A 26,046-nucleotide genomic window follows, 5' to 3' on the forward strand; every position below is an offset into this window, starting at 1 on the left:
TTTTTCCTCCTCTATTCCAATTGTTCTTAGGTTAGCTCTCTTAAAATGGGCCCATATTTCCTCAATGGCAAATTCCTGCTGTTGGATTTTTTTTCTAAGTTATAAATTATGTGTTCATTTTTGGAGTGATCATCTTCTAGGAGTGAGATTCTATTCTCCATGTGGTCTAATTGATTGTTTATAGTTTGAATTGATGCCTTACTTCAGTGATTGCATCCTTTATTTCTTTTAGACTCTATAAATTTCTTTTGAAGGTCCTGTATTATTTCTACAGTTATATTCTTGATTTGATCTTCTGGAGATCACTGAATTTCTTTGTTATCAGGTTCTGATATTATGAGTTTGTGGGCATTCATTGCTCCATTATTATTCCTCTTTACCATGATTTCAGAAGTTTGTGTCTTCTCTGGGTTCTTCTCCAGGTCACCACAACTTCACTTAGAGTGTTCTGGATCTCGAGTTTGTGGTAATCTCAGCTGCTACTACTCCTTTACTGGGTTGTATCGCAAAGTCTCAGACCCAGGGAATTAATCGAGGGTGCACAATACCATAGGGGTGCCAGGCTGGGCGTTTTCCCATGGGAAGCTGTGACTAGGGTGTGGTATCTCTGCCACTGCTACTCCTTCACTGGGTTGGACTGCAAAATCTCTGACCCAGGGAGATTATCAAAGCTGCGCAAGTCCCTGGGGGTGCAGTGCTGGGATTTCTCCCATAGGGGCTACAATTTCACTTATGGCTGTTGTGTGCGCTGATCTGGAGCTATTGAGAGTGTGGTGAACTCCGCTGCTGCTGGTAATATGTTGCCACTGCCATGCCCTTGGCCATGAGGCTGTTGTATTTCTTTTCTGGCTTTGAGCTCTGCTCTGAGTTCCTGGAGGGTGTGATGAGATTGGCCACTGGGAGCTTTAAACACTCTTTGCACTGAAAGAACTGCTGAACTACACCCAAATGATCCGCAGCTTCTTGCCTCAGCTCCTAGTTTACCTTTCCTCTCTGGAGCCTGGTGCTGTGAGGCAAAATGGCATCGGTGCGGTTCCACCGCCACAATGCAGGCTGGTTTCTTTTCTGGTCTCTGGTTGTTCTTCTAGTCTTCTTTTTCTCTGTCCTTTTTATTTACAGTTTCCATTTCTCTGCTGATAGTTTTTTTAGCTATGAAAAGCACTGATTTTGTGGCAATAGAGATGGAGTGTTAGCGGGACTCGCAAACGCCGCTTTTCTTGGTCGTCATCTTCCCAGAAGTCAGTTCTCAGACTTCTGAGAGCTTAGGCCATTCAGTCTTCCTTCCCTCTGAGAGTCAGTGTCTGGCAGAGTCTGAGCATGCAGATACCCAGTAAGGTTTGTTGGTTTGATTTGCCAGCAGAACTGTGGCTTCTGGGGATCTGACTTCAATTTCTTTCCTATCCTGCTGTGACTGTCTTAAAAGGGTAGAAGGGAGCCCTTCTCGATAACTGACTGCATTGGGGCATGCAGCGTGGCAGATTAAATATTCATCTAATTTATGCAAAACTGCTAAAAATACCTGAGGAATTTTCTCTGTAACCCATGTTTATATCTGTCTGTCCTTTTCTCCTTTCCATGAAAATCAGGTAGTGTCCAGTCTTAGAAATGGTCAGGACATAGTCAAGAGGCTGATTCTATCTTGTGTTGGCCAACTATAATTTGTATTAGTGCCTTTCTGTTGCCATAGTGAGACACATTTACTTTTGTTCAAAGATTGTGCAGCTCTGGCAAAGCAAATACCCTGGACTCTGGCTGCTAATCATTCTTCAGCTGCTCCAGGCTTTTCATCCATGTCCTCACCTAGTGGACTTGCCCACTGTGAAGTTCTTGGAGTGTAAAGTGGCAGTTCTCAACACTTCTGCACTCAGGAATGAGTAAGACAATACTTGAGCTTTTAAAATGCAAATCCAATGTCTGCAAAGAACTCTGAAGTAATACTAGAGCAAAGTGTGAATAGAGACTTTATTGCCTTTCTTTATCAAGAAGTTTCTTAGTCATAGGTTATTGGTAAGGCTTTGTAGGAGGTGTGTATTGTTAATGATGAGATGTGGGGAGATCAGTCTGAAGGAAAATGTCTTTAAAGCTTTTTCTCCAAAGTCATCTGATTTCTGTGAAACCTTGATGCTGGTACCTCACTCCCTCCTACCTTAATTAACAAGTGTTTACTATGCCCCTGCTACATGCCCGGGATAGTTCTAGGGGACGTGGCAATCATGATGATCAGGACAAGCCCAGTATCTGCCTTCATAGAATCTGTATTCTGGGAACTGCTTGTCTTGTGTAAAGTTCCCACATCATTTTGCCAGATATTTTGGCAAGAAAGGAAATAGTTCTGGGCTCATGTCAAACTAACTCATCTAGTAACAACAGCAATAATACATTTATTGAATTCCTACTCTCCACCAAAATATTTGATAAGCGCCTTTGATAAAGATTGCTTTTTAATTTATTGGCATATTGTAATCATATATCTTAATGAGATACAGGATGATAACAGTTATTTCACCTAGTCCTCATAATTACTTTGGAAGCTGTACTACATAGGATAAAAATTTTACAAAGGAGAAAATTGAAACTCAGAAACAATAATGTATTTAAAGTTTATACCTAGTAAATACTATAGCCAAAACCCAAACCCAGAGATTCATGCACATTGCTACCATAATATTCTGAAATTTCTGTGACTTATAATAATATTGGATCATGGAACGTAGAGCCACACAAACTTAGATTCAAGTCAAAGCCCCAACTGTGGGACTTAACTTCCCTGGGGTCTATGTAACTCATCTATGAAATACCAATGACATTATGACCACTCCTGCTGTTTTGTCAAGGATTAAAGAAGATAATGTATATGAAGGTGCCGGGACCATGCCTATACATGCAGATGCATACTAGATGGGAATATCATCATAAAATCTAACCCAAGATGTGCCATGGGATAGAAAATAGAGATAGATTATTAATCATTTATAGTCTCCATCATTAATTTGCTTGAGACACAGGGATGAGAAGGAGGGCGGAAGGGGAAATTTAAGACAATCAATTTGATGAATACATTAATTAAATGCTACCCTTCCTTGAAGTTTTCATCTTCTGTAGTGGGAAGAGATTTCTCCAGCCTTAGAAATCCTGTGGCTTTTACTATATAGGACAGTGGTTCCCCGATAACTTGCAGACTAGTTCCAGGCAGGTTTTATCAAAAATCCTTCAGAGAATAACTAAAATACAGATTCCCAGCTCCAGCCTCCAAAGAGTCTTATTTATATGAAGCCCATGATCTGCATTTTTAAAAATTATTTGTGTAAGTCTGATAGGTGGTCACATTTGGGAATCGTTGCAAAACAAGTAGCAGCTCTCAGTACTTGCATTACTTTGTGTTACAGTTATGTGTGTATGTGCTTCATCTTTATTTTCAGGAAATTTTTTTTTCTGGTACTCTGGTTGCTTGCTTTGAATGTACCCCTAAATTTCAATGTGTTAGAAACTGAATATCCACTTATATGTGGGTGGTTGGCAGTGGAACCTTTTAATTAGGATCAGCTAAGGTCATAAGGATGCCCCCCCATCATAGGACTGGTAGCTGTACAAGAAGAGAGAGAGAGTTCTAAGCTGACGTGTGCTTGCTCTGCCTTGCCATGTGATGCCCTCCTCCATGGTATGATGCAGCAAGAACTCCTCATGGTATGATGCAGCAAGAAGTACTCACCAGCTGCCTGGCCATGTCTTTCCAGCCTCCAAACCATGAGCTAAATAAATTTCTAGCTTTATAAATTACCAAGTCCCAGGTATTTCATTATAGTAATGAAAAAGAAACTAATACACCAATGCAAGAATAAAATGAAGGAAATCTAAAGGAAAGAAAATAATCAAGCCCCTTGCAACATTTCTCGCTGGTTTTGACCATCTCTACCAGATGTCTCGCTGGATTTCCCTAGACCAGGCCGACTTTTCCTGCTGGATGACGTCACTGCACCCTCATCACCTCCCCTCCGGCAATGGAATTTGCCTTACTTAGAATTTGAATCCATCTTACATAAAATAAAAAATTAATTATTGGAAGTGTGTTGGAGATAGCTGCAGAATAATCACAGAGCCAGACAATTTAATGCCATAGCGGCTTCCCCATTGTCTGACAGTTCTACTTTATTGCATGTGTTGGCTCTATTCTCTTGACCTACTGACCTGCTACTTCTGTATCCAAATGGTTGTTTTTATGATCTGGAAGCTATATGACATAGGGGGGAAAATTATTTCCAAATCAGAAAGTCCAGTGCAAGGATGTTGATCGGAATGTCTTGGGCCACAGTCTAAACATCCAAACCAGGATTCTGGCTAGGAGTTTGGGATAAGACAAGCAACAGATACCCGTGACTGCAAGCAGTTGGTGGGACGGGGGTGCACAAGAGGGTCCGTGAAAAATGAAAGACAGTGTGTGATCACAGGAAAAAGAGAAAGATGGATATTGTTGGGAGTCAGCCCTCCTTTAACTCTGCTTTCTGTGCTATGGAAAGATAAGCAGGATTGATCTCCTGTGTTTAATGGAACTCAGGAGAGAACAGTGTTTGAGGGCAGCTGTTGAGTCCACTTGAATAGGGCTCTGCCACTCTGCCACTTAGCTACTTTGGCCTTGAGAAAATTACTTAATTTCCCTGGGATATAGTTTGTCCATCTGAAAAAAAAATGGCAATAATTGCAGTACTATTTCATAGAGTTAATGGAAAATCGGGATAATGATATAGCATGCTTAGAATAATGATAGGTATCCTTTACATAAATGTTAGATATTAGTTATGATGCTTCTCTGGTCCCACTAGATGGTAAGCTCCATGCAGCAAGCAACTGGGATTTCTTTTATCCTGGACTTAGCACAATGCTTGTCTGTTACTGAGCAAGCAATTAGTCATGGTGAATTGTGAGTGAACACAGACTGAGTCCAGTCTATGAACTGAGCGCCTTTGCCATGACAGGGTCTTTTGCTGTTCAAGGTTGGGGGAAATCAAGTATTCTCTGGACTGAAGAGCGAAAGCTGGTCCCGGACAGCGAAGTCTTTGTTGCTTTCATGTTGAACTCACTTTGCCTTTAGAGAAACACAGCCCTAAATATGCTACAGTGTCATATTTAAGCAGAAGAAAAGTATATAATAAGTGAACACCATAAAGGCAGGTGAGAAATTTGCTACACTTTCCCTCCTCTGGGAATTTAGCTTATTTTGGGACTCTTGAACTTAGATAACACCAGCTTAATTGCTACCAAGGGGGACTGTATAGCCTTAGAATTTAACATCGTGTTGTATAAGCAAAACATTTGGTAAAAAAAAAAAATTATCAGCATAAGCAAGATTCAGAGGACTGACCTTACGATGATATTCTTGCAAAACATTCAGTTCTTAACAGTCACATTGGCATGGGCGCAGGAGATTATCAATTGTTTTGAAACCTCGGAGCTTAAAGCTTTCTTTCTCTGTATATTTTGAATGGGTACAGCGTAATGTGCTCTAAGGTTATAGCTTAGAAAGAGATTTTAGAGACGGAAGCATGCATAGCAACCGGAATTCATGTCAAAAACTATGAATTTAAAATATATGTTTTATTTTAATACTTTCATTGCTATACTGTAACTATATATCATAGTGAGATTGAAGTAATGTAGACATATAAGCACACATCACTTGGTAGATTTCTCTCTGTATCCCACCCTGTTCCCATCTTCCCCTCCCCCCGTACATGTTAGTGAGATTGGTAGTAAGACCTTCATATGTGGAAAGAGCATTATTTGAACTATTTTCTTCCTTAATTCTCCTTTTGATTTTTCCCTTCCTTTCTCCAGTCCCCTTCCACTATGCTCCTGGTCTCTCTCCTCATTTATCTGAAGTCTCCATTGTTTCCTGTTTTTCTCTCTATCTTCTTTCTACATATGAGAGAAAATAAATGACCCTTGACTTTCTGATACCAGCTGAAATCACTTAGCAATATAATATTCTCTAGTTTCATCCATTTTCCTGAAAATAGCGTAATTTCGTTCTTTATGGCAGAGTAAAATTCCATCATGTAAACATGCCATTTTCTTTATCCATTTATCTGTTGACAGACACCTAGATTGGTTCCATAACTTGACCATTGTGAATTGTGCTCCTATGAAAACGGGTATGCTGTATCACTATAGTATTCTGACTTTAATTCTTTTGGAAAGATACCAAGGAATTGTGTAGCTGGGTCATATGGTGGTCCCATTCCTAGTGTCTTGAGTAACCTCCATACTGATCTCCATAGTGGCTGACTAACTTATAATCCTACCAGCAGTTAATGAGAGTTTTTGAAAATAAAACAATCCACAACAACAACAAAATCACTTCAAAAGCTAATAATTTAAAATATGGGTATGTGTTTTTCATAATCTTGAAGTAAAAGAAGACATAAACCCAAAGGAGAAGAAAAAGAGATTGATATATTTAACTATAAAATTTGAAACTTCTACAATAATAACATGTTATAAAGCCAAAAGCTAAATGGGAGGCTGAGATAGAAGGATTGTGGTTCGCAGACAGCCTCAGCTACTTAGTGAGGCCCTTTGCAACTCAGTGACACCCTGTTTCAAAATAAAGAATAAAAAATAGGGCTGAGGGTGTAGTTTGGAGGTAGAATGCCCCTGGGTTCCATCCCCAGTACCACAGTAAATAAATAAACAAACAAACAAATAAATAAATAAATAAATAAATGGACAGCCCAGAAAAAATATTCTGAGATATATTAATGGGCTAATTAATTTGCCTAATATTTTTAAGTGTATCTGCAAATCAAAAAGGCTAGCAACTCATCAAAAAAAGCAACTTATAAGAATAGGAAGGCTAGGTGTGGTGGTGCACATTTGTAATCCCAGTACTTGGGAGGCTGAGACAGGAGGATGGCGCAGGTTTGAAGCCAGCCTCAGCTACTTAGTGTGGTTCCCAGCAACAGTGAGAACCTGTTTCCAAAGAAAACATAAAATAGTTCTGGAGTATAGCCCAGAGGTGGAAAGCCCCTGGGTTCCACCCCAGTACCACACACACACACACACACACACACACACACACGAATAGGAAGTTTGCTGGAAAAATACAAATATATATACATGCAGCCTTACTGATTATTAAAGATACATAAGCTTAACCAATAATGATATATTGATAATAATGATAATAATAATATATTCTTTTTCATTAGAAAATCAGAGATAGTTGATGTCATAGTGTTGGCAAATTGGTGGCTCAAAAATCATTCTTCTAATTTAGTGCCATGCAGATTTGGTGTGACACCCTTGGAAGAAGACCACCAATATCTCTTACAGTAGAAAATTTGTGTATTTTTTTATCAGCAGTTCTACTTTTATAAATTTTGTCTACAAACATGCATGAGAGCTCATCAAGGAAATAATTAATCTATCTTTCGAGCCTCATCAATAAATTTAAGTACTGTGTGGCACGTTGATGCAATGAGAGACAAAGGAAGTTTAGTTAGATTTGTAAGCAACAACATGAATGAATGAAGGCAGTAGAATTATTTAGAGAGCTGAACAACCTAGGCTCCTATAGGAATAACAGTATGTCACTCCTGTCAAAAAGGAATACATATATGGAGAGAAAATCTCTTAGAGGATACACAGAAATTTGTCAAGTGTTTGCTTTGTGGGAATGAAACTAAAAAATATATATATATTGGAATGAAAGGAAGGGCTAATTTTCATTGAATAATTGCACTTTTTAAAAAAATGGTTTGTAATTTTTAGTTTTCAGTGGGCCAGACATTATACTTCTGCTTTACAGTGTCTCATCTTCAAAGCCACATGCAAGTTAGGTTTAATTAGCTCCATTTTATGGATGGGACATTGAGTAATTTGTCTAGGGTCACACAGCTGCTGTCCTTGTTCCATCTTCAATAGAAAGATTTACATAAACACCAAGATGGACTGTTCTCAATAGACTCCCATATGTTCATAATTTAGTACTCACTAAGGCTGGAATGAAGTTTTTAGGAAAAAGATAAAAATATTTCGCAGATATTTTTACCTCAAAAATAGAAAAAAAAGTAGATTTTTGCTTTACTTTCTAGAACATTCTTATCACAAATTTCGAGTGTCAGGGTATTATTCCAAACTCTACAAAGAGTTTCCCTCAATTTTTTTTGAATACTGTTCTTTGTGTATATGCTGAGATGGGACGTGGTAAGAGAAATAAATCAGCCTATTTATTTAGAAAAAGACTTGGAAAACCTGATTTGGCTCATGTAATTCTATAAGAAGAGAGGAAGAAATCTCAGGATGATTCTCATAGTTCTACTACTGGGACAGGTAGATTCACCATACAAATAAGATTAAGACAACTATAAAAATAATGGTTACCAGGTTGGGCACAGAATAAGAAAGAAGTATGACATCCCTATGATACTATCAAACTGCTTTTGGAAAAATAATCTACAATTATGGATTCATCCAAATCTCTTTCCCTGTCTCCATTTATGAGGATTGGTTCCATTTTCAACTTAGGTTTTCTCTTAACTAGTAGTTCTGTTATTGGACATTTAAGAAGAGTGTACAGGATTCAATAAGAGCTTATCTTCCAGTTACTTTTTATCGCTCACTGGCTTTCTTTTGCGTTTGTTTTGTTGCACATGGAAACCACATTAGATTGTTTAGTATTGTACAAGAGTTCTGTTTGTCCCTTTTTTCCTATTTATTGGTGCATTGCAATATTATACTGAGGCAAAGAGTAATAGGACTATATACGCTCACATCTCGTGGATTATTTCCCTCTATCTGTATATCCCTTAACTGACTCCAAATAAAGGGATGAATGAGATACGTAATCTCTAAAACTGCATGTCTGTTACCATTCCAAGATCTGACATTTGGAAGAACACATTTATTTAGGCAGATTCACTTGTGTAAATTTACCAGGGACCTGATATGTAATCTTTTATTATTTTCACCAAAGCTTAAAATGGTTTATAAAAGGACATGGTTCATGACATGGATTACTGTCACAACAAAACTTCATGTTTTCTAGGTACTTGATGTATGCTTGGAAAGGCAAATGTCATTACAACATTCTAGGCTAGTCTTCCAGTAAAACATTCACAGTTGCCATTGGATTTGCTCAATATAAAATTTTGGACTTACAGATAAATTCTGGTCAGTTTTTTTAACACTCCCATGGCTAATAATACATAACTCATACTATTAAATGAGTATAAAGATTCTATTGATTTGATTATTTCAGTATGAAACTCATAGTGGTGTGTATCTTAATCCCAGTGCTTAGGAGGCTGAGACAGGAGAATTATGGGTTTGAGGCTGACCTCATCTATTTAGTGACACCCACAGCAACTTAGTGAGACTCTGTTTTAAAATAAAAAATAAAAATAGGGCTGGGAGTGAAGCTTGTATACAGAATGCCACTGGGTTGAATCCCCGGAGGCAAAAAACAAAGGAAGAAAGAAATAAAGAAAATGTGTGTATACAATTCACAATTGCCAAACTATGGAACCAGCCAAGATGTCCATCAACAGATGAATGGATTACAAAACTATGGGATATGTACACAATGGAATTTTATTCAGCCATAAAGAAGAACAAAATTATGTCATTTACAGGGAAATGGATAGAACTGGAGAACATTATGCTAAGTAAGATTAGTCAGTCACAAAAAGTAAAAAATCTGATGTTCTCCCTAATATGCAGAAGCTAGGGAGAAAAAGGGTCATAGGAGGAACTCTAGACAAGAAGAAACCATAGATGAGCAAATAAAGTGAACTGAGAGGGATGTGAGGGAGAAGGAGGGAAATTCCATAATGTACAGGAGGTACATTCACAAACACATCAATCAGTAAGCCAAATATGAGAAGGAGGAAGGGGGGTGGGAATGGGGTGGGAACTGGAGAAGGGCTAAATGAGAGATATATGCATGTATGCCTCTACCATCTTGTGTTCCATTAAGATGTATAACTACACTGCACCAATAAAAAAATTTAAAAAAGAAAATGTGTGTATAGATGTGTAGAAGTGTTTTTCAAGCAATTTTGACCACAATCCTAGGTAAAAAAAAAAATTATACATCTACACACACATATATTCAGAGGCAATAGTACTTTTTTTTTTTTTTTTGGTGGTACTGGGGTTCTTGGAAGCCCTTCTACCTCCGGGCTACACTCCCAGAACTATTTTTTATACTTTTTTATTTGGAAACAGGGTCTCTTAAGCCAGAGCGACTGGCTTTGAACCTGTGCAATCCTTCTGTCTCTGCCTCCCAAGCGCGGGGATTACAAACGTGCACCACCACGCCCTGCGCTTAGAGGCAATAGTACTTTTACTCATTCGAGGTATTTCTGGTACGTTCTATTCTGTTTTAATGCTTTGTATGGATGCTAAATTTATTTCCTAACTCATTAATGGTTTTGACTCACAGAATGGAGAATTCTGCCTCAAAGGACCAAATCTGTACACTTTTCCTATTGACACTACTTTTGCTAGTTCTTATGTCCTTATAGCTAAATTTATGAGCTGAGAAACAACTTTGTGTGAATCACTGTGCCGGACTCTGTGGGAACTTGAGAGTTCTTTCTTCATTCTGAGCTGGGGATGTTCTCAGGTTCCAGAGAAAGCAGGGTGAGCAAAATGACATACAGTCTCTCTATGTATACAGCTTATATCGTAGTAGATGAAATAAAACTTGGGATTCAAGGAGATTTAGAAGATAAGTCATTCACTTGAATAACTATGATAAGTAAGCACACAGCTTCGTTAGCAGTCTAGATAAAGATGCTTTCTTATCTAGAAGGGTCCCCATTTTTACAGGTGAGAGGATGGAGACAAGAAGTCTATCTTTTATTTCATATCACATTATTATTTTAAGTCCATACAAATTACACAAATTACACAGCAACTTGGATGAGTGAGTGGCTTTTGTGCCCAAAACAAAGTGAGTTGGAGGTTCAGAAGTGAGGGTAATGATGAGTGTTATCATCAAAATGTTTGCTCCTCAGAAAACTGGGGAAGAATCTCCACAATCCCCACGCCATTCTTTCATTTCCTCTAGGAGAAGAAAATATAATTATCCTTGAAAAAATGAGACCGAGCAAGTCTTTTGAAGGGATGAGTGGCCCCTCCTAGTGTTTTAATTGTTATTTTCCAAATAAACTTAAACTCCTTCCTTTGGGATGTACCCATCGAGATCTTTATTTCAGGAAGCCAAGTGAGTATTTTCTGAGGTCATCATGGCAAGAAACCAAAGATTGCTACCTGACAGGGTGGAGCTGTAGTTCATCACCAAGCATTAACCCAAGAAAGCATGCAACCTGCACAGCACTTAATGCTTCTTATTGCTGGAAGCTGAAGATTTAAAATGCACATATGGAGGTCATCTCAGTTTCAGTGGACTTCTGTGCACATCTGTATCCTCTTCAGTTACTTCTCTGAAACTTGAAGATGGGCTCATTCTCCAAACTCATGGGTGTAATTGATTGCTATTTGGGAAAACTAAAGTCATTTGGAGACAAAAAAGTGGTTGTGGGGGCAAAATAGGCAGAGAACACTTTTAAAGTTTCATTTCTAAGTCAGGTGTGGTGGCACACACTTGTAATCCCTGCATTTGGGAGGCTGAGACAGGAGGATCACGATTCATGGACAGCCTCAGCTACTTAGTGAGGCCTTTTGCAACACAGTGAGACCCTGTTTCAAAATAAAGAATAAAAAATATGGCTAGGGTTATATCTTAGAGGTAGAGTGCCCCTGGGTTCCGTCCCCAGTACTGCAAGAAAAAAAAAAAAAAAGTTCCTTTTCTGAGAAAAATCATAAGCCTGCAAGACCTGACCTCTTTATGGTTACTGTGTTCAGTGAGGTTTCTCCTGACCTTGCTGACTGTGTCAGATCAGCTGTTCTATTTTCTCAGAGCCCTATGGCCTCTATTCTCTTTATCATGCAACATGAATTTTAATTTTCCATTTATTTTTATGACTAATCCATAGGTCTCTCTTTATAGAGCCCTCCCTATACTTACTATAGGCTTAAAAAGTAGAGGTTCCATTATTTACTCTATTATTGGCATTTCTCCAACAGTAATGATCAATACATAATAAGTGTTCAGTAGGTCTTTATTAGATGAATAAATTGGCATTTCAAGAATTTTAATGTAGTTGACATGTTGGTTTTAAGAAGATCTTTCAGTTTAGCCAAATCTTTATTATTGATTAGCTTCTAAGAAGTAATTGATGACCACGCATGATCTTTTTTGTTGTTGTTTTACAGTTAACTTTGACCACTTCGAAATTTTGCGAGCCATTGGAAAAGGCAGTTTCGGAAAGGTGAGAAATGAATTGATTATCTATCAGCAGAGCCACACAGCTCAGGGAGCAGAGGGTCTGGGAATGTTCAGATTATTAAGTTATTGAAGCCATAAGGAAAGATAATTCAGAGATGTTTTTATAATGGATTTCTATAAAACTGTCAGCACAACTTGAAGGAAAGAGTGTACAAAGGCAGCTGCATAATGAACCTACACTGTTCTCAGAATCACCTTCTTCAAATCAAATCTGTGTATTCTCACTGGAGTTGGAGACTTTCTATCCTAAAGAAGACTGAGATTTCAGAATAATTTTCAAATTGTATCAGCTCTACCTTTAATAATATTATCTTGTCATTGTAGGAGTTAATTCTTATCATGGTGGAAAGAATCCATTGATTTCAATTTCCTTTTCCCTAGTAGTACCATGCTTTTGTTTTCAAAACCTAACATGAAAAGTATACTTAGTCTTAATTTTTATTAGAATGTCTTACAGTCAAACTATGGTTATTAGTTTTTTGCTGGAGACATACTTTAAGAGGAAATAATATTTCATAGGAAACTTGCTTTTTACTTTACCAGGAATTCAAAGGACCTCAAAAGGAATTTCAGAAATATGGATATCATATTTAATGTCTCCTACTGTTTTGAGTCCTTTTTGTTACATCTGCTAGGGTTGTAAGGAAAAAAATGCACAGAGTTCTTGACAGTGTAGTCCTGCTCGTTTCAACCAATTAAAGCAAGATTACGAATGTTATTTGTTATTGGAAGATTCTTGACATGAAAGCAGACTTAACTCATATGTATATATGAGTTACATATACATGAGTTATATATACACACATATATATCAGTTACATATGTATATATACCAGGCAAACTTGTTCAAGAAAGAAGGGATTCAGCAATTGACCTGGTGCATGGGGAAGAAAATGAAATCTGCACTCTGAAACTGTAGCTAAGTGGGAACTTAAACATGAGCACATTTGCAAGAGATTGGCCAGCCAAGCCATGCTGAAGAACAGGCCTGTTTTGTCTCTCAGCCACGAACCGTTCTAACCTTAATCACTTGCCCACTTGGGTTTGCATCGTTAGGTCTGCATCGTTCAGAAGAACGATACCAAGAAGATGTATGCCATGAAGTACATGAACAAACAGAAGTGCGTGGAGCGCAACGAAGTGAGAAACGTGTTCAAGGAGCTCCAGATCATGCAGGGCCTGGAGCACCCTTTCCTGGTGAATTTGTGGTAAGTGTGACTAGACCTCTGAAAGGAGACACTTATACCTCCATTTCCAAATACCGTTAAAGAAACACCTCTTTTTAAAAAATATGGATGCATTGTAATTAGACATCATAATGAGGTTCAGCCTGATAGAAACATACACACATGGCACCTGGTGCGTTTCCTCCAGATCCTGCCCTGCTCTCTCCCCTCCTCATACGTAAGATTGAAATCGGCATTGATAACTTCATATATAAAGGTAACATTATTTGAACTGTTGCCTTCATCAAGTCTCTTCTTTCAACTCCTCACCTCCCTCCTCAAATCCCCTTTCATTATTCTACTAATAGCTCTCCTAATTTATCTGAAGTCCCCTTGGTTTCCCAGTTTCTCTCTACCTTCTACATATGAGTAAAAACATATGACTCTTGGGACTGGCTAATCTCACTTAGCCAGTTCTATCCATTTTCCTGCAAATGAAATAATTTTGTTTTTTTTTTATGGTTGAGTAAAATTTCATCTTGTGAAATTTTCTGTAGTTTCTGTAGTTGTGAAATCGAGTCTGTAGTTTCAGAATCAATGCGTTCATTTGTTGACAGATACTCGGCTGATTCCATAGTTTGGCTATTAGGAGTTGTACTGCTATGAGCAAGAATATGCATATATCACTATAATATTCTGACTTCAGTTCCTTTGACACAACCCTCAAGAGCTGGATCCTAACCCAATAAACACGTTTTTATTTTCACCTTCACAAAATGCTCATTAGGATCTTCCCCAAGGGTTTTTGGTCTCTTCCATTTACTTGGTTCGTAATAAAACAAAAGTTTTGTTTTATTGTTACCAATAAATACTTCTTAGTTAAGTCATTATAATCCCCTTGTGCTAGCTTTTAAAGCATTGTATCTACATGGTGGAAAGTAATAGATGTTCTGTCACTTATTATGTAACTTTTCCCATAAGCTGTGGGTCAGGGACTGGGTACAAAGTATGGAATCATTGGCTAATATGAAGCTGATCTTGGACCTTGTGTATATCACTTTCTCTCTAAAATAACTGGTAAAAAAGTGGCTTCTTTGTAGCATACTTTGTAATTAGCTACAGATATGCCTATGACTTTGAAGAAGATGGCACTCTCTTCCTCACCCAATAGATTTAAACACAGCTACAGCTAACTTATGTCAGTGGCTAGGCATTAACTGACTGTGATCCATTCTCAAAGCCATTATCATAATCCAAGGCAAAGAAATAGGGAAGAAGATTGCGATATCTATTACCTCCTTCCTGCTCTTCTCTTGTGCACTGAGGTTTTTATGTTTCTCCTTCATCTTACTCTACATTTTAATGCACCCATTATGTTAAGAGCTAGTTTTAAAGCTAATTCAGTATGACTGTTATTTAAATATGCATACCAAGGAGTTCTTACCAGCAAAGGAGGAAAAAAAAGTCTTTATCTAGTGAATGCTAATGGAAAAATAATTGGGATTTCACTATGTGTTTAGACACAACCTTCTGGAGGAATCAGTGCATAAAACCTGCCTTAATCCATCTTTAATTAATACAATTCACTTAATGCACAGTTCGTTCAAAGCGTCCATGCCACAGTTGAAAAGAAGATGGTTCTGTGTGAGTTGGAAGTAGATCTATTATAGTTTATGCACTACTCAGACACGGTAAGAGTCTAATTTTGGCTGAGACCCAATGTATTTAATCAGCATTTAGAGTGGCCTATTCAAAACGCTGCCATGTAAGAAGTTAAAATGGATGCAGCTCTCTCTTAGCGACTGTCAAATTGCTTTTCTCTACCTTAAGAATGACAAGATGCTTTTGCTTAACAGCCAGCCTTTGTTCAAAGTCACATGTTCTATCTTTAAAACTTCAGCCAACTAATTTTCTTTTTTAAGGCCAAGAACTCTTCCTAAGGGCATGCATAGCATTTTTGACCTTTTACGTTTATCCCTCATTGCTCTGTGACCAAAGTTTCTTTTATTTTTTTCCCATTTAAAATGTGCCTGTTTGAGATTTTCAGCTGGGCAAAGTTTAGGAGTTTTGTTATATGCAAACTTTGTGTCATTCCAAACAACATTCTACTCTCCATGCACACGTGCATATGTTATATAATATTATTTTCTTGTTCTTAATTCTTACATTGACTCTCACTGACAATGGGCACTTTAACATTGATAGAGAGGACCATCCTCCCCCATCCAATGATTCCAGCATCACATTCAGAGCTGGAAACCAGAAGGGGGGCATTCGTTTTTAATCCCCGCACTTGGGAGGCAGAGACAGGAGGATCGCACAGGTTCAAAGCCAGCCTCGCTGGCTTAAGAGACCCTGTTTCCAAATAAAATATAAAATAGGTCTGGGAGTGTAGCTCGGAGGTTGAAGGGTTCCATCCCCAGTACCACCACCAAAAAAAAAAAAAAAAAGGCAGGAAAAATGTCATCCTTCAAACCTTAAGTTAAAAATCTACAGAAAGCATACTTATTCTTTGCAATGAACACTTTTTATCCTAAAAAGCACAGTATAGTGGTTGTACGTCTTTCTACAACTATTGAACATCTTGCTTCTGAAAGTATAAATGTGAGTAATTTACATTTTTAAATTACAGTATTAGGAGCTAGGTTTAACATATATAACCTGGGTTATTTTTATTAATGAAATGAGATTCTATACCCAGTACCAAGCATATAATATCTTGCAAATGTTAGTTGTTTCCTTCTCTACTGCACGAAGATAGAGAATTCTGAATATACCCATTGCTAAGGGGCCGCTGTGGACATCTAAAACACAAATCTCCAGGATGCTAGGTCCTCAAGCACCAGGGGAAGTTGTGTGTGAGTGTCTTGAGTTCATTCTCTTCTGGAGTCTTTGCTGTTTGGTTTGTTGTGTTTTTCACCCTCAGTTTGCAAATCAAACAAAGAAACAATCAACAATACAAAACAAAGATTCTCCAATATCTTATATGCAACTTAATCAAGACTTGTGTCCCAAGTTCAACTATTAGATTTGTCTTTCTATCCCCAAAGCCATGTGAGCTGGCTTTCTTAAAAGATACTGCCTAATTTACCAAACGACAGCAGTGTGTTTTTAACTCCTTCCTACCTGTCTATTCTATTTTACTGACACACTTTATAGGCTTCTCCATAGTGCTTTGGGTAATTTTCTCATCCATACATAAAATGCTTCTAGTCTCTGGGGATGGGTTTAGAAATTTATCATATATATGATCATATATATCATATATCCATAATATATCAAAAATTTGAGAACTATTTTTTGCTTATTGCAGTCAGTTTGAAAAACAGGAAAAAAAATAGAAAATTGAGAGTTCTCTAGTAATCCTACCACTGTCCTTCAAGGTGGCTACACCTTTCTGGCATATTGGTGTGAGCTTTCCAGAAAAATGTCTCTATATGGTTTTCTGCGTTTGATCATGCAATAACCCCATTTATTCCTCATTTCTCTACATAACTACTGAGTGACCACAACAAGTTATAATTAAAATTATCCTATAAAATACAAGATCCACAACTATATTTGAATCTCAGTGATATAGGTGGTAATTTTTAGCCTATGTCCCAAATATCACACAAGACATATTTTCCTAAAAATTATTCATTATTTTTCTGAACTTCCAATTCAGCCAGGTATCGTGTATTTCTACTTGTTAAATCTGGCAAGTCTAATTGCAGCAGAGGTCCATACTTTAAGGGAAACAGTGGTAAGCAGGAATGAATGGAGCCCCAACTCCCCTGATGTCACCATTAGCTGCAAGAGTCTGACATTAATTCTGTAGCACATGCATGTATAAACTGTGAGCAGTACACAAAAAGACTACATATATGTGGTGTGTGTGTGGGTATGATGTGTGTATTTCAGGGAAAGAGGTCCACTAATACACGGTGGAGTTATTTATGGAGAAAGAACATTCAGAATTAAAATTCCACCCTGCCACCCCTCCAGGATGGGGCCCCACTCAGAAACAGTGTTCAGATATAGGCCATGCTATCAAGTGAAGGCTGCCAGACAGGCTGGCATCCAGGGCAAGTAAATAGCATCTTCCTGCGAGGCCCCCCTGAGGGCTGTTCACAAAGCCCTGGCAACCCACAGCCTGAAAACAAACAAGCCCCAGTCCTTTCCAGCACCCTGTTTCTGTGGCTTTTGTTAATTGAGATTAAGCCTGCAGCTGCACACAGCTCCCCAGGGCTGCGGGGCCTCCCTCCTCACCTTGTCCCCTGTCCCTGTGAGCAGAGTTCTGCCACATGTGGCCTCAGTATTAGAAATAATTTTTTTTTTTTCTCAATTCTGGGATTGAAACCAAGGACGTTCTACCTCTGAGCTACACCACGGCCCTTTTTCATATTTTGAAACAGAGTCTTGCTAGGTTGCTGACAGTAGCTCTGAACCTATAGTCTTCCTGTCTTAGCCTCCTAAGTATTAGCATTACAGGTAGCAAGCACTGCAGGTATGAGCCACCATGCCAAGCAGGATCATGTTTTAAGTGGAAAAGGTCACCTGTTCTGGGATTGCGCCAAGAACACTGAATACAGCCCAGTAAATAGGACCCCTGGAAGCCTCCTCCTTCACCTGGGCTCAGGGTCCCCCTGTCTTGATGGAATCACAGGAGAGAACTGTAGCCAGGAGAGCCACCCTATAGGTACTAACTTCCTCCTCAATGGTGTTCTGTTACTTTGGGGTTTACACATATCATACTCTAACACGGTTGATGGGGATTATTGTTTCCATTCTGAAGCTGAAGAAACCGAGGCTCCAAGGGGTTAAGGGCTATTCCCAGAGTCGCACAGAGGGGGACTGGCAGAACTGTTACAGCTCTTGATATTACTCTGCAGCGCCCCGTCCTTGCTTCTGTATGGGAAGTATTCACACAGAGAGACACAAATGAGGTCCTTGGGAGGTTTATTTGGAGAAGTGATGGAGCCCTGTGAAAAGCTTCTGGAACAGGCTGTTATCTGGGGCTGGAAATGGCTGGAATCTTCTCAGTGCTAAGTTTTATATTCCCTCTGGACTCTTGCTCATTTGGGCTGGATGACTGCCCTTTGCACCTTGCCCCTGGGTGACTCTGCACTGATTCCTTCTTCCCACAAGGAAGAGGGCCCAAGTGAGGCTTGTAGGCGGGCTTAGCCTTCCGACATCTCTGCTTCTAGCGCATCGGTCCCAGCCGACCCTAACTGCTGAGGTCTAAGTAGCTGCCTCACAGAACCAGGACTCAAATCCAAGAATTCTGACGTCAAGACCCTGCTCTTCCTATCCCTACTGAGACCTCACGAGGCTCCCTTACAAAATATGTAAGGAAGCAGAAATTACTCTGTGTATTGTCTTTTGTGCTCTAGAAGAACAAAAACTCCACGAGGCAGGTATGTTTGTTTGCATGTTCCCCTGTGTCTCATTCTGTCTGTTATGCTCAGTCAGGACCTGTGGAATGAGTGAATGAAACAGGATCAGATTCAAGGAGTGGGAAATAGGATCCACCTCTGACGAGAGACAGGGAAGAGTCAGTATTGCAAAAGCCCGTGTACAGGAATCCCTATGGCCGGTTTGCAAACAACACACCACAGCCCATGAGATAGTTTTAAGAAATCAACAAAATGATCAAGTAGAAGTTAAGATATCACCGGGTGTGGTGGCGCACACTTGTAATCCCAGCGCTTGGGAGGCTGACACAGGAGGATCTCACAGGTTCGAAGCCAGCCTCAGCTACTTAGTGAGGCTCTCAGTGACTTAGTGAGACCCTGTTTCCAAATAAAGTATAAAATCGGTCTGAAAGTATAGCCTGGAGGTAGAAAAGCCCCTGGGTTCCACTCCCAGTACCACCAAATAAAGAAAAAAAAAAAGGTAAGATATCAAATACTGAGATTGAGAGGTATGTGAGGTTATTGAGCACTCGGTGCTTTGAGAGGGGAAATTTGTCTTGGGGTATGATCCTGATGATCATGGATAGGTGGAGAGGAAGGGAGGGATCCCTGAAGAACTTGGCATTGAAGTGGTGTTCTTGTGCAGTCCAGGCATAGTGATTATACTGTGCATAGCTGATGACTGACTGGTGGACTAGTGAGCAGGAAAGTAGCTAAGTCTTTATAATGCAGACCTTGATTTTTCATTTACTTGTTCATATTAGGAAATTTTTCTTTATAAAACTAACATAAGGAGCCATTAGAAATTTGAGCTAAAAAAAATTCCCTGGAAGGATGTGGGGTGGTTTGCAGATTAAGAAGTAAAGCTCAAGACTGAGGACAGTTGAGGACAGAGGCAATTCTGGGAATCTAGGAAGCGCAGATGAATAAAGTTCTTGGGGCTGTCTGGGCTGAGATGAGTCAGCACCAACCACTTTTCTAACCTTTGCATCACCCACTCAAGATTCAAAGGCCCGGGAGAGAGTCCAGTTGGCCTTGCTTGGAAAACATGCCTACCCCTGAGCTAAGAAAAACATGCCTGCCCCTGAACTAAAAGAAAAAGAAATAAGGATCCCTGGATCGTTGGCCTGAGCAACTTGGATAGTCAAGTCACTCTCTGAGATAGAGAGACCTGAGCAGAGCAGCTTCCTTGTGAAAAGCAAGAAGAATCTTTGGCTGTGTTAGTATTGAGCTATTTCTCAGTCATCCAAATAAAACTGCTGAATAGGGAGTGAGTCTGGAATTCAGAAGCGATGTCCAGACCCCAAGGAAAAGCCCAGCAAGACAGATGTGAAAATTATAGGCTTGTAAGATGCTACCTTAACCAGAGACATAGGGAGCAGCTTTGGAGGAATGAGATAGACGACAAGGGCTGAGGTCAAAGAGTGAAACACTCTGAGAGTTATGAACTAAGAGGATTCAGGGAACTAGACAGAGAACACCAGCATGGTGCCGCATTTGTCATCAATCAGTTCACCATGCACGTGTGTGGTTTCCTTGACCTTGTTCCATTGACTTACTTACATTCCCTTGCAGATGTTCACACTATTTTCATTACCATGGCTTTATAATGAATATTCAGTAATATGATTTTTTTGGATAATGTTGGCTGTCGTTGGTACTTTACAATTTCATAATTAGCTTTTCAATTTGCCTTTTAAAGCTGCTTCTATTTATTATATTGAGTAACACTGGATCTGTAGATCAATTCTGGGTGAATTAACATCATCTTTAAAACATCAAATCTTTCAATTCATATAGTATATATCTTTTTTTGTTTATTTAGATATCACTTAATTGCTCTCTTTGGTTTCATTTCTAAGGTAACGATTAGCATAGGAGTCTAACATATCTGTCTTTAGATATATTCCTAGGTCTTTGATGTTTTTGATAATATTACATGAAGTATTATCTTTTAGATTTTTATTTCCTAGTAGTTTGTTGTTTGTACATACAATTGTATTAAATATTTATTAAAATACAATTCATTACTAATATTAACACTGTGTCTAATGACTTTGACAAATTTACTTAATTCTACTAGTTGTTCATTGGGTTGTCAATATTTACAGTCATGTCATTTACTAATAATGACAGTTTTATTTCTTTCTTTTTGTCTGTGTGGGGATGGAACCCAGGGGCATTCTACCTCTGAGCTACACCCCCAGCCCTATTTTTCATTCTTTATTTTGAAACAGGGTCTCACTGAGTTGCAGAGGGCCTCACTAAGTAGCCGAGGCTGTCCGCTAATTCTGATCCTCCTGTTTCAGCCTCCCGAATGCTGGGATTACAAGCTGCACCACTACGCCCAGCTGGCTTTCTTCCTTTTCAATCTTCTTAACTTTTGTTTCCATACCCATTGCACGTGCATTGAGAATAATGTTGAATAAAAGCAGTGACAATGGACATCTTGTCTCTTTTTCCTGAGTTCACAGAGAAGGTTTTCAACATATTGAGATTTCATATAATTTTGCTATAGGCTATTTGTATTTAACTTTTGTCATGATAAAGAAGTTTTCTTTCATCCCTAGTTTGCTAGAATGTGTGTGTGTGTGTGTGTGTGTGTGTGTGTGTGTGTGTGTGTGGTACTGGGGTTCCTGGGAGCCCTTCTATCTCTGGGCTACACTCCCAGACCTATTTTTTATATTTTTATTTGGAAACAGGGTCTCTTAAGCCAGCACAGCTGGCTTCGAACCTGTGCAATCCTCCTGTCTCCGCCTCCCAAGCGCGGGGATTACAAGCGTGTGTCCACCACGTCCGGCTTTGCTAGAAATTTTTTACATAAATACATATTACATGTTATCAATAACCTTTGTTTAAAATTGAAATTATTTCTGTTATGTGGTAAAATAAATTGATTTGCAAAATCTTAAAGCAACTATGATTTCCAAAAATAAACTGTAATTGGTCATGTTCTAGTTTATTTTGGATATTTTGCTGGCTATTATTTTAAAACAAGTTTATGTATTTATATTATTAGTCATATATTGAATATTACTTATCTAATAATTTTATTCATACATAGGTATTTTGTTATACATATATATATATATTGTATATATTTTAAGATGTGCATAAACAGATTTGAATGCCAAAAAGGGTAAGCCCATTAGAGGATGAGAATGGTAATGTAGGCAGACAGAAAGGTGGTGATTGTCACATGAGGTCCTACAGATGATGAGCCGATGTGACTCTGGGTATAGGTGAATGGGCCGGCCCTCAGTGGAGTAAGGACATTTCTCTCACTGTACCAGGAGAGGAAGGAAGCTATGTGAGTGTGTGCATGGCGGCTGGTGGGCTAGTTAAGGGCAGATGAAGTCATTCTTATGCCATTATTCTGTTTGCCCTGGGAACCATGAAGTCATTGATTGGGAATGAATGGTCAGCAGAGTTTAGAAAATTGTTGAGGAGAGAAGCTGCCATCTGAATGAAAGTATGAGAATAAGAGATAACTAGAATAGGATTTTCTAAGCATCCATTTGAGACTTGTGTTTATGAATTTAAAGTGAGTCCAATATTAAGGTTTTGTGTTTTTCTCTTTAGACGACATTGACTAAGTGCTAGTGTGTTTCTGCTGATGTTTTAAAGCATATTGGTGGACTTAATCAGAATTGGAGTTTAATTGGGTGATGGGTCCTCACTATGACCAAGTTTGGCGAACTCAAAAGCATACCTGTAAGAAGTAGACTCAAGAAGCCAGGCATGGTGGCACACAGTTATAATCCCAGTACTGGGGAGGCTGAGACTGGAGGATCACAAGTTTCAGGACAGCCTCAGCAAGTAGTAAGACTCTCGTGAAGCTAAGGAGACCCTGTTTCAAAATAAAAATAAAGTAGGGCTAAGGGTGTAACTTGAAGGCAGTCCACCCTAAGTTCAATCCCCAGAACCACATACACACACAAAAGAAGCAAACTCAAGAAATAAATTCTTGGGGAAATTTAGGGGACTCATACATATGTCCTTTTAAGATAGCTACCGCTAACACGTGTGTGTGTGTGTGTGTGTGTGTGTGTGTGTGTGTGTGTGTGTGTTTTACTGGGAATTTAAACCAGGGTTGCTCTACCAATGAGCATACTCTCAGCCCTATCTTATTTTTTTTATTTTGAAATAGGGTCTCATTAAATTACCACGCACTGGCTTCGAGCCTATGATCCTCCTGTCTCAGTCTCCCAAGTGCTTGGGATTACAGGTGTGTGCCACTGTGCTCAGCTTGAACCAGCTAACATTTAAAGGCTTCATTATTTTTGAAGTGCTGTGATAATACATGATATACATAACTTTATATATCTTCAATTCAATTCTTATCCTGTAAGAATTAGTATTTTTCCCTTATAAACATGAGCCAGCTGATGTATGACAGGTTTCATTCTTTCCCAGAATGAATGAAAAACCAGAGTCATAGCAGATCTGGATTCCCATTCCAAGAGCCTCTAAGACACTCAGTGTTAACTTATCTTTCATTTTAGTCTTATATATGCATCATTACTCATAGAACTTTAAAACCAAACATTTAAAAATTAAATACAACTGGTAAGGCAATTAGAAATTTTAAATAGCCAACTAATATGATAAATGATAAAATCTTAGTGAAATCAAATCACATCTTATACTCTAATAATTCCAGTCTTAGAAAAAATGATAGCATATTCCTACTTTATTTATTTATTTATTTATTTATTTATTATTTTTTGCGGGTCTGGGGATGGAACCCAGGGGCATTCGACCTCTGAGCTACAGCCCATGCCCTATTTTTTGTTCTTTATTTTGAAACCAGGTCTCACTGAGCTGCAGAGGGCCTCACTAAGTAGCTGAGGCTGTCCGTGAACCGCGATCCTCCGGTCTCAGCCTCCCGAATGCTGGGATTACAAGCGTGTGCTACCACGCCCGGCTATATTCCTACTTTAAAACCTTTATACTAGCTGGGCATGATGGCTCACGCTTTTAATCTCAGCATTTGGAAAGCTGAGACAAGAGGAAGCACACAATGTACTTAAGCATACCGAAGTCAACTACTGAGCCAAGCAAGGGAAGGAGGGATGGGGAGGGAATGGGTGGGAATTGGGTAGGGGTTAAATCAGTGATGTGTACATGTAAGTACACACAAGTTTTTACCCCAATATGATGTATGAATATAATTCACCAATAAAAAAATTTAAAAAAAGAGGATCCGGTTGGCAGCAGCCTCAGCTACTTAGTGAGGCCTTCGGCAACATGAGACTCTGTTTCAAAATAGAGAATAAAAAGTAGAGCTGGGAGTATAGTTCGAAGGTAGAATGCCTCTGGCTTCCATACCCAGTAACACACACACACACACACACACACACACACACACACACACACACATTATACTGTATTCCCTGGTAGCATTCAACTGTTGGGCATCAGAGGTGGCTAGTCGTGCCCCTGAGGTAAGAGCAGAAGAAGGAACGATCAGGACATTTCTGAATGCGAATGATCTCGTTCGGCTGCCAGCACTGCACAGGTGAAGGGAAGCTGGGTGCACTGAACGTGGAGGTTGTTGGGGAGGGTGTGAAGGATGCAGTAAGAATCTGTGTGTTTGCTATGAATGGTGGGAAGTCTTGCCCATGCCCTAGAAAACTGAGTTGTATCTATTGGTCAATAAAGAAAGGATTGTCTATTTATTTAGAGAGGTGGAGGGGTGGGCAATACACAGCACCAAGTGAACGTTTCTGTCTCCCCACTGCAGGGAAGGGCTAATAAGCAAATGCGATCCCCACGCCCTGCACCCTGGCATCCTGGCCAGGGTGTACATTTTACTTGAGGCTACTTTCTGAATCATGAGCGGCCATTCCTATCCCATCCAGGACCAACCGAAACTCACCAACTTAAATTGGTCTCTCTTCACTTGGTCTATAATTGCCATGGGACACAAAAGTCTGATTTAATTATCCCTCATTATCATCTGAGCATGTGTCTTGGCTTTTTCTTCTATAATAGGAGCTAGATGATATTCCCCTTTGCCTGTTTACTGTCTAGCTTATTCTCGAAAGTAACTGTCTCAAGAGATTCTGCAGAAAATAATAATAGCCAAATTTCCCCCTGGAGAGGCTTTGTAAATGGCGTTTCCAGAGCAAGTGCACAGGAACTGTCAGGTCACAAAATATTATTCAAAGCTCTGTCCAAGGAAAGGTCAGGCTTCAGAAAAATCAGCTGTGACATCAGACCATCAGTTATTTGAAGCCTGTCATGGGGTTTTTAATGTCATGCTATCCTTTTCACTGGTAAATTGTACAATTTTTGTGTATATAGTGTGTGTGTGTGTGTGTGTGTGTGTGTGTGTGTGTGTGTAACTGGGGATTGAACCACCCAGGGGCCTTTTACCTCTGAACTAGACCCCCATCCCTTTTTTCTTTATTTTTTAAGCTCACTAAATTACTCCATGCTGGCCTTCAATCTGTAATCCTCCTGTCTTAACTTTCTGAGTACTGGGATTACAGACGTGTGCCACCATGTCTAGCTTATTTTTGTACATTTTACTTGAGGCTATAGTTTATGGCTTGATCACACAAGCATATACGCTAATCTGTGAGGTTTTCTTGGTCACTACAATCAAGCACGGGCCTTCCTGTTACTCTCTGTCGTGCTATCCTGTGCTTTTCTTTCACGGCCCTTGCTAAATTTTATAACTACATATTTATTTACCTTTCATAGATAACTGGCTTCAAGAAGTGGGAAACCATGTGCTTGGTATACTCATTTATTTTCAGCACCTTGCACAAGAACATAGGCAAGAGTTATTTGTAAAATGGCCATTGAATAAATAGGTGTTCATTGTATAGCAAAGTATAATGCCAGGGCTTACTGATGGATACAGAGAGAAGCAAAATCAAACCCTCAAATTATTCAGCAAAGAGTGAAATTCAGACAAAAAAATTTAAGTGTTCCAATGCAATATAATTCAGTGAAGCCATCTACTGCCATGACTGTTTTTAAAGTCTGCAAGTCATAGACGAAGAACAAGTTATAGACTATGTTCTATGGTGGAGAAATTCCTGGGTGTCCTGAAAGTCAGAGCAGGAAAATACAGACGGGGAACATTTCATTTCATTTGGCAAGGATAAGCCAGGAAAGACTA

At 39.1% G+C, this 26,046-nt stretch overlaps 1 protein-coding gene across 1 annotated transcript in view; it reads left to right on the forward strand.

Moving 5' to 3' along the window:
• The window catches only part of STK32A (serine/threonine kinase 32A), a gene marked incomplete at its 3' end in the record, with an annotated part of 115,421 nt that overhangs the window by 18,952 nt on the left and 70,423 nt on the right, over positions 1-26,046 (forward strand). Inside the window, exons 2-3 of the mRNA XM_080698204.1 lie at positions 12,277-12,332; positions 13,406-13,557. Of these exons, the coding sequence (XP_080554330.1) occupies positions 12,277-12,332; positions 13,406-13,557 (208 nt within the window). The remainder of the gene's footprint in view (positions 1-12,276; positions 12,333-13,405; positions 13,558-26,046) is intronic.

The sequence above is a fragment of the Muscardinus avellanarius genome (assembly GCF_963383645.1).
Source record: "Muscardinus avellanarius genome assembly, chromosome: 7".
In the NCBI taxonomy this organism is placed as follows: domain Eukaryota; kingdom Metazoa; phylum Chordata; class Mammalia; order Rodentia; family Gliridae; genus Muscardinus; species Muscardinus avellanarius.